This window comes from Schistocerca serialis, chromosome 7 (assembly GCF_023864345.2).
Source record: "Schistocerca serialis cubense isolate TAMUIC-IGC-003099 chromosome 7, iqSchSeri2.2, whole genome shotgun sequence".
NCBI lineage: Eukaryota > Metazoa > Arthropoda > Insecta > Orthoptera > Acrididae > Schistocerca > Schistocerca serialis.
In genome coordinates this window covers 516919791-516929656 of record NC_064644.1, presented here as the reverse complement: position 1 = coordinate 516929656, position 9866 = coordinate 516919791, and the positions used below count along the sequence as shown (strand labels likewise).

The following is a 9866-nucleotide window of genomic DNA, read 5'->3' as shown; positions in this document are numbered from 1 at the left end:
CCTCTTGACTTTCATTTACGGGGGCATTTGAAAGCTCTTGTCTACGCAACCCCGGTACCAAATGTGGAGACTCTTCATGCTCGTATTGTGAACGGTTGTGATACAATACGCCATTCTCTAGGGCTGCATCAGCGCATCAGGGATTCCATGCGACGGAGGGTGGATGCATGTATCCTCGCTAACGGAGGACATTTTGAACATTTCCCGTAACAAAGTGTTTGAAGTCACGCTGGTACGTTCTGTTGCTGTGTGTTTCCATTCCATGATTAATATAATTTGAAGAGAAGTAATAAAATGAGCTCTTATATGGAAAGTAAGCGTTTCCGGACACATGTCCACATAACATATTTTCTATCTTTGTGTGTGAGGAATGTTTCCTGAAAGTTTGGCCGTACCTTTTTGTAACACCCTGTAATATGTACAGTCAGTGTATGCGAAAGTGTTCTTTGCATGGGTATTTGATTAGCAGTAATAGTAAAGTTGTATTGTTTTATTAATGGGTGGTTATACCATGGGACTGTGTGTGCACTGCTTGGACAACGCTATCTAGTGGCCGGTTGTGAATCACTAGAATCGCAGCCGGTAAACCGGCGCGGAATAGGGCAGTGTGAGGCCGACCTGGTCATGTACCCGCAGTTTTATCTTGTGACTTCGGTTTTACATATCTGAAGTAAAGTAATGACCATGAGAGTATCTTTTATTTTTATTTTTTTCTGACAATGATTTTGTATCAGCTGGTCTGCCTCATGTCTCGTTATATCCAAATGGTTTATAAATGTTAAGCTACATTCAGGTATGTGGTACTGTACTGATAGTAATGTATATAATGTAACTCATGTAAGCCCTCCCTCAAACCTGTGATGTTATATCTTCACAGATCCTGTGATGGCACCTTTAGTATGTTGAAACCGGGTATCCAGTAAATAGTATTTAAGCGATCTTAGCTTTTGAATTATTTCTACTCTTGAATAAATCATCCAGTTTTCTTATATTATAATCATTTGTTTGTGCGTACATGTACACCAGATCTACCTATTTACGCCCCATTCGGATAAATCCTTCGTGGTGCATCGTGTAGTTATTTTCTTTTCTTGTGAGCGTATATAAAATTACGATTCCTTCTCTTTTCACTTGGGAAATGCTAAATTAAATCTAATAATGGATTCTAAATTTGGAAAACAGGAAAGTTATTATAAACATATACACATAAACATATACATTACTAGCTAAACATAGAGTAAATGGTTCAAATGGCTCTGAGCACTATGGGACTTAACATCTATGGTCATCAGTCCCCTAGAACTTAGAACTACTTAAACCTAACTAACCTAAGGACAGCACACAACACCCAGCCATCACGAGGCAGAGAAAATCCCTGACAAAACATAGAGTAGTTCAGTTGACTACTACCTCTGCTGACGGTAAAAAGATTGAAATAACACTTGATGAAATAAAAGAAATTATACAGATAATTAAGCTAGACGAAAAGTTAATTCTGATATGGGACAGGATTCGACAGTAGGAAAAGGAAGAAAAGAAAAATTTTTGGATGATATGACTGAAGAGAAAGTTTGAAAGGAGAAGCTGCGTGGGATAAATTTCCACACACCCTTATTTAATCACGGCAAACAAGAATCATGAAAGTAGTTTGTACAAATGGAAAAGACCTGGAGACATCGGAAGGTCTCAGATAGATTATGTAATGGTAAAACAAATACTTGATAACTACATTTAAAACTGCAGTACCTCTCCAGGGACAAATGTGAACTCTAGTCATATCTTGCTGGTTCTGTACCGCGAATTAAAGTAAAGAAATAGCAATGAGACAGAATTAAGAAGAGGAGACGCTGATGAACTGAAAGAACAATTGCGTGTTGAGAATTTCACGTGACTACACAGGAGAAAAGTGTACTAATGAAGACAACTGGGTAGCTTTGAGCGATGAAACAGTGAATTCAGAAGGCGACAAATAGGTAAAAAGACAAGACCAAGAAGAAATTCTTGTATATTACACGCGGCGATAGCAGTGATAAAATATAGAGAGCGGAACTTGGACAGATACCAGAATGAAGATAAGAGTCGAAGGAAACTTTGCGGTAAGTTTCATTTGATTCTAAGGTTATATGAAGTAGCCATATTTTTATTTTGAGGACAATTTTGTAGCGACAACCATTAGCCGTGAGTCATAAGAATGAAGCGGAACGGCTACACTTTAAGCTTACATGATAACTAATGATATTGTTTTAGTACCAACTCTTAGAAACCAAGTTCTGCAGATATGTCAGGTGAATCGATCAAATTATATATCTTGCCTAGCATGATAACCTTGTTCGACCAAGTATCGTCCCTTACATCCGGCGTTATAATAGTATTTATTTTGCATTTTTGCTTCTTGTAGGCTAGTAAATAAAATCTTTTGGTTGGTCGGTAGTGACACATCATAGACAGTGAGCTATGACAGTCCAATAGGGTGGCGTCAGCCCAACGCATCAGTTTGAACAAATCGAGAGTACCAAGAATGAGTTTATACTGTAGAACTTCTGGAAGGATATACGTAAGGTAAACGCATTGAAAATAGGCTTGAAAAACCGATGTTTATCAGATTGTATTACATTTAAAAACAGTACAACGATATGAGCTTTTTATTAACACGCCGTGAACTGCAAAATGCACAGAACTTAATATACAAGCTGTTGATCAACGAAAGCTAATATTTACTGTAGATTATAAACTTGTTGTTATAAAGTGAAACGCAATAAAAAAGAAGTTTCCTTATGCGGGAGGGATACTGACATTTTTCCAAGTATTAAGAGAGTGCCTATAGCTAAAAAGAAGTCGAATACTTTGCGAGTGTGATCATCCCTTAATTTACATCGACGTTCGACAGTTAAATGTCGTGGTTTACAAATGCAATAAACGTCTTGCCTACTTTATTCGTATTAATTCCACTATTAGCCGTTAATTATGTTCATTTCACTTGCAATTTGAAGTACTTCTTGTTTATTTCAGGAAGGCTGACTTCCAGATTGCATGTGTTTGTTATTAGTAAGAGCAGTATTTGCACCAGTGTTCACGGAGGCTGAGTGCGCAGCTTATAATTTCAGTTTAAGGCTGACCTATGAGGAGCATTTCCTTCATCCGTTAGCACGTTTTAGCTTAAGGAAATTCCCAAGGCAAGCACAACAACATATTGCTAGCATGTAATCACTACCAGTACGTCTGTAAAGTCGAATACTATCCGTTCGCACTTTCGGAGTTGTGCTCAGATACAAACAGGGTAGAATTACGTTCGAAATCCATGAAAAAATACAAGTGCCGTTATTTGGAATTAACGTATAGAATAATACAGCAAGCCCAAACAGGACTGTAAGATATTAGACAATATTTATAGCGACAGGAATTCTCCGAATACTAAGCAGAATTTTGGTATTAAATGAGACGTTTCTTGCTATGTTTGTATTTCTCACTACACGTTTAGAATCTGGATATTAGCTTTTGTTAATAAGAGACTTGAATTCTAAGTTGAGTTCATTCATGGTATTACGGCTCACAGCAAAAGAAAATACAGTTTTAAATGTAATCTAATCTGGTAAATATCGGTTTTGTAAGCAAACTCTCTGATTCCTTTACCTTACTCATCTCATGCATTTACCTTACCTACCTCCTCCAAGAAATTCTACGATGTTGAGTCATTCATCGTGCTCTCGATGTGTTCAACTTGAAGATGACTAAACTTGGTTTCTAGAAAACTCTAAATGCCGCAAAACGCAAGACATTTCTCTTTTCTTCTCATGCACTCATGCGTGTATACGTCTGCACTAACTTATCTCCTGAATGTCAGGCCATGTTTTTTATTTTTTCTATCATGCACCCATACACATACACAAAATTTTTGTTGTCTACATTATTTTTTTTACTTTAGACAGACTAAGCTGCCGTTTTCTTCGTATGCACAGACATTAATTGCCAGCTTACTTTCAGACACTCCTCAATGAGACTGGGATCAACTCGCTCAAGTTGGGCGCCGGCGAGACGAACCTGCTGCCGCAGCTGCCCGTACTCGAGCCCGCCGAACTGAACCCCGTCGTCTTCACCGACCAGTACGCGAGTACCGCCTCCCAGTTCGGGCCGCTGGTCGAGATGCGCGCCAGTGTCCAGAGCCAGCGGCTGCCCCACTTCTTCCGCATGGTCGACCTGGACAGCAACTGGAGCGGCCAGAACGGTCTCCAGGCGATGATACCCAAACTTCTACAGATGAACATTGTCGGTCACCCTTTCGTGTTGCCGGACATGGTGGGTGGGAACGGCTACCACGGCGAGAGTCCATCCAGTGACCTGTTCATTCGCTGGCTTCAGACCAACGTCTTCATGCCAGCGGTGCAGTATTCCCTCGCGCCATGGAACTTCGACAACGAGGTGCGTTAGAATCTCATGTGTATGGCGCTGTTTCCTGACACATGTGCACACTAAATATTTATTTCCTGGTCAATAAATTAGAGTCCAGTTGCAGAGTCACTGGCATCGGGTGATGCGCACATACAGTTCAGCAGGTTGATATGGAAATCAAATTTCATTTGAACCCTTTCTCGCTATAAATACGTACATAACAAACAATAGCATGGTGGAGAGTAGGACGGGTTTGAGTACTGTGAGAGATAGGTAAGCTAGGCAGGATAGAAAACTGGTCCGAAGAGAGCATGGATGTCGCCCAGTGGCCTCCGATGGAGCAGCACTAATAGGTCATACAGAGGTAATTAAATGGTTTAATGATTCTATGATTTCGGTCCCTGAACTATTTCCCGTCTATAGTCACGGCGTCTAGAGTGTCGAGACGAACGTAAGATATGCTCCGATTACGGGCATCTGCTATCCTATCAACTAAGTTCGCGACTCCTTCCCAACAACTGACTACCTTTTTGTGACCACAGTAGTAATATCACTGAGTACTGCCGTGATATGCATACGGATGATTGGCCGTCTCGTCTCCAGGCAGAGTGTGGGGAGTGCTCAGTACACACAGTGAATTATCAAAGCAATGGGAGGCCCTTCTTTTAATGAATGGATAATGGTAAATTTGAAAATGACAGTTACGTGTTTTAATGTGGTTATATCCTGGCGAAATAGTATTACTCTGTAGATCTCTCTTTCCCTACGATATTTTGACACATTTGGTGTATGGAAGAGGTAAATGTGATCTCTGTGTGGACATTAGATGTTTCTAAGGGCTTTACATTCTGTCCGACAAGCAGTGTTTGATAATAAGGGATACGACAGGAACGATCATTCGAAGCGAAAACGTCTGGTACATATAGACTTTAGCATGTATTCCTCAAGAGCTATCAGCAGTTCTTCATTTTTCGATAATGTGAAACAGATCTCTTCTACTGCAAGTTCCTCGTATTCCATATTTTGGGAGCAGATAGTATAACGTTCTACGAGTCGGGGAGTGGAATGTCAGAAGCTTGAACGTGGTAGGGAAACTAGAAAATCTGAAAAGGGAAATGCAAAGGCTCAATCTAGATATAGTAGGGGTCAGTGAAGTGAAGTGGAAGGAAGACAAGGATTTCTGGTCAGATGAGTATCGAGTAATATCAACAGCAGCAGAAAATGGTATAACAGTTGTAGGATTCGTTATGAATAGGAAGGTAGGGCAGAGGGTGTGTTACTGTGAACAGTTCAGTGACCGGGTTGTTCTAATCAGAATCGACAGCAGACCAACACCGGCAACGATATTTCAGGTATACATGCCCACGTCGCAAGCTGAAGATGAACAGATAGAGAAAGTGTATGAGGATATTTAAAGGGTAATGCAGTATGTAAAGGCGGACGAAAATCTAATAGTCATGGGCGACTGGAATGCAGTTGTAGGGGAAGGAGTAGAAGAAAAAGTTACAGGAGAATATGGGCTTGGGACAAGGAATGAAAGAGGAGAAAGACTAATTGAGTTCTGTAATAGCGAATACCCTGTTCAAGAATCACAAGAGGAGGAGGTATACTTGCAAAAGGCCGGGAGATACGGGAAGATTTCAATTAGATTACATCATGGTCGGACAGAGATTCCGAAATCAGATACTGGATTGTAAGGCGTACCCAGGAGGAGATATAGACGCCGACCACAATATAGTAGTGATGAAGAGTAGGCTGAAGTTCAAGACATTAGTCAGGAAGAATCAATACGCAAAGAAGTGGGATACGGAAGTACTAAGGAATGACGAGATACGTTTGAAGTTCTCTAACGCTATAGGTACAGCAATAACGAATAGCGCAGTAGGCAGTACAGTTGACGAGGAATGGACATCTCTAAAAAGGGCCATCACAGAAGTTGGGAAGGAAAACATAGGTACAAAGAAGGTAGCTGCGAAGAAACCATGGGTAACAGAACAAATACTTCAGTTGATTGATGAAAGGAGGAAGTACAAACATGTTCCGGCAAAATAAGGAATACAGAAATACAAGTCGCTGAGGAATGAAATAAATAGGAAGTGCAGGGAAGCTAAGACGAAATGGCTGCAGGAAAAATGTGAAGACATCGAAAATGATATGATTGTCGGAAGGACAGACTCAGCATACAGGAAAGTCAAAACAACCTTTGGTGACATTAAAAGCAACGGTGGTAACATTAAGAGTGCAACGGGAATTCCACTGTTAAATGCAGAGGAGAGAGCAGATAGGTGGAAAGAATACATTGAAAGCCTCTATGAGGGTGAAGATTTGTCTGATGTGATAGAAGAAGAAACAGGAGTCGGTTTAGAATAGATAGGGGATCCAGTATTAGAATCGGAATTTAGAAGAGCTTTGGAGGACTTACGGTCAAATAAGGCAGAAGGGATAGATAACATTCCATCAGAATTTCTAAAGTCATTGGGGGAAGTGGCAACAAAACGACTATTCACGTTGGTGTGTAGAATATATGAGTCTGGTGACATACCATCTGACTTTCGAATAAGCACCATCCACACAATTCCGAAGACGGCTAGAGCTGACAAGTGCGAGAATTATCGCACAATCAGCTTAACAGCTCATGCATCGAAGCTGCTTACAAGAATAATATACAGAAGAATGGAAAAGAAAATTGAGAATGCGCTAGGTGACGATCAGCTTGGCTTTAGGAAAAGTAAAGGGACGAGAGAGGCAATTCTGACGTTACGGCTAATAATGGAAGCAAGGCTAAAGAAAAATCAGGACACTTTCATAGGATTTGTCGACCCGGAAAAAGCATTCGACAATATAAAATGGTGCAAGCTGTTCGAGTTTCTGAAAAAAGTAGGGGTAAGCTATAGGGAGAGACGGGTCGTATACAATATGTACAACAACCAGGAAGGAATAATAAGAGTGGACGATCAAGAACGAAGTGCTCGTATTAAGATGGGTGTAAGACAAGGCTGTAGCCTTTCGCCCATACTCTTCAATCTGTACATCGAGGAAGCAATGATAGAAATAAAAGAAAGATTCAGGAGTGGAATTAAAATACAAAGCGAAAGGATATCAATGATACGATTCGCTGATGACATTGCTATCCTGAGTGAAAGTGAAGAAGAATTAAATGATCTGCTGAACGGAATGAACAGTCTAATGAGTACACAGTATGGTTTGAGAGTAAATCGGAGAATGACGAAGGTAATGAGAAGTAGTAGAAATGAGAACAGCGAGAAACTTAACATCAGGATTGATGGTCACAAAGTCAATGAAGTTAAGGAATTCTGCTACCTAGGCAGTAAAATAACCAATGACGGAGCAAGGAGGACATCAAAAGCAGACTCGCTATGGCAAAAAAGGCATTTCTGGCCAAGAGAAGTCTACTAATATCAAATACCGGCCTTAATTTGAGGAAGAAATTTCTGAGGATGTGCGTCTGGAGTACAGCATTGTATGGTAGTGAAACATGGACTGTGGGAAAACCGGAACAGAAGAGAATCGAAGCATTTGAGATGTGGTGCTATAGACGAATGTTGAAAATTAGGTGGACTGATAAGGTAAGGAATGAGGAGGTTCTACGCAGAATCGGAGAGGAAAGGAATATGTGGAAAACACTGATAAGAAGAAGGGACAGGATGATAGGACATCTGCTAAGACATGAGGGAATGTCTTCCATGGTACTAGAGGGAGCTGTAGAGGGCAAAAACTGTAGAGGAAGACAGAGATTGGAACACGTCAAGCAAATAATTGAGGACGTAGGTTGGATGTGCTACTCTGAGATGGAGAGGTTAGCAGAGGAAAGGAATTTGTGGCGGGCCGCATCAAACCAGTCAGTAGACTGATGACCAAAAAAAAAAAATATATAGTATAGACCTAAATAAGGAAAAACTGTCCAGTATACATGGGGCTATGAGCATTTGTATCACTGTATGAACAAGTGATCATAGTTCTTAAACTATGCACCACTTTAGTGCTCATGCTTACTGGATTACATTTTTTGTGCTGCATACCGCTACTTCTCAAAAAATGGAAATCTAAAAGCCTGCAGTAGAAAAGAGAATTGTTTCGCAGTATTGATGATGAAGAAGTGCTCCTCGCTCTTGACGTATACATTACATAGCTCACATTTACCGGACATTTTGCTTCGAATGATTGTTCCAGTCATATCCCTGCATACTGACCATTCCTCGTGGGACAACCTGTACTGAGTATATCTATGTTTACCGGTTTTTACACTGGCGTGAAGGTCATTAGAGGTGCTACCTGTGATGTTTCAGTGCATTCTGACGCCGATACCGTAATACTTCATTTAACATTTCAACATCACAATGATAAACCACATACAGGGTGAAAAGTATTTAAACCGACAAACTCTGGGAGGCTGTAGGGAATATCAAAATAAAAATTTCCCCTAATTTTCCCCTAATTTTTTCCTATGAGCAGTATTTAAACCGGTAGAGGAAGATTTCTCTGGCGGAAATTAATTAAACCAACAAACACTTTTCCATTTTTTTATGACCAAGAGACGACGCATTAACACAACCCAATTTCAATTACAGTAGATTTTCAAATATGCCTACATTGACACGTAAACAAAGGTTACACAGTCGTATCATGTTCTGTCTGACATGGGCAAAAACCCCAGGTGTATCCTGAATTGTTCCCGCTGCTGCTACTATCCGGGCAACTACATCCTCTTCTGATGCAACAGGAGCTGCGTAGACAAGGTTGCGCATCTCTCCCCACACAGAAAAGTCCAGAAGGGACATATCTGGGGATCGAGTAGGCCATGATAGATGACCACCTCTGCCAAACGTGTGTTTCTGGTAACCGTCGGTCCAGGAATAGACGCACACGACGACTGAAATGTGCCGGCGCCCCATCATGTTGGAACCACATGCGTTTACTTGTAGGGAGCGGGACGTCTTCCAGAAATTCTGGCAATGCTCTGGCGAGAAAATTGTAATAGTGCCTGCCATTTAATGGCCTAGGTTGTAGACACGGCCCAGTTAAACAGTCCCCAACAACACCGACCCACACATTAACGAAGAACCACACTTGATGAGCGATAGTAACTGTGGCATGTGGGTTATCCTCACCCCAAACATGCGAATTGTGCATGTTGAAGACTCCATCGCGCCCGAACGTTGCTCCATCGGTAAACAACACAGAGGATGGAAATATAGGATGCATTTCACACTGTTCCAGGTACCACTGCGAAAAAATGTGCTCTGGGTGCATAATCAACTGGTTCCAGGTTGTGGACACGCTGTAAGTGAAATGGACGTAACAGTTGCTCTCGAAGGTCTGTTCTTACATTCGTCTCATTCGTCCCCATGTTACGTGCAATTGCACGAGTGCTGATTAGAGGATCCCACTCCACATTCTGCAAGACAGCTTCCTCAAATTGCAGCGTTCTTACCATGCGACGGCGTCCCTGTCCAGGTAAT

At 41.2% G+C, this 9866-nt stretch overlaps 1 protein-coding gene across 1 annotated transcript in view; it reads left to right on the top strand.

Moving 5' to 3' along the window:
- Positions 1-2066: 2066 nt before the first annotated feature.
- Positions 2067-9866, top strand: part of LOC126413190 (myogenesis-regulating glycosidase-like) — a 37974-nt gene continuing 30174 nt past the window's right edge. Inside the window, exons 1-2 of the mRNA XM_050083086.1 lie at positions 2067-2096; positions 3982-4416. Coding sequence (XP_049939043.1) covers positions 2067-2096; positions 3982-4416 — 465 coding nt within the window. The remainder of the gene's footprint in view (positions 2097-3981; positions 4417-9866) is intronic.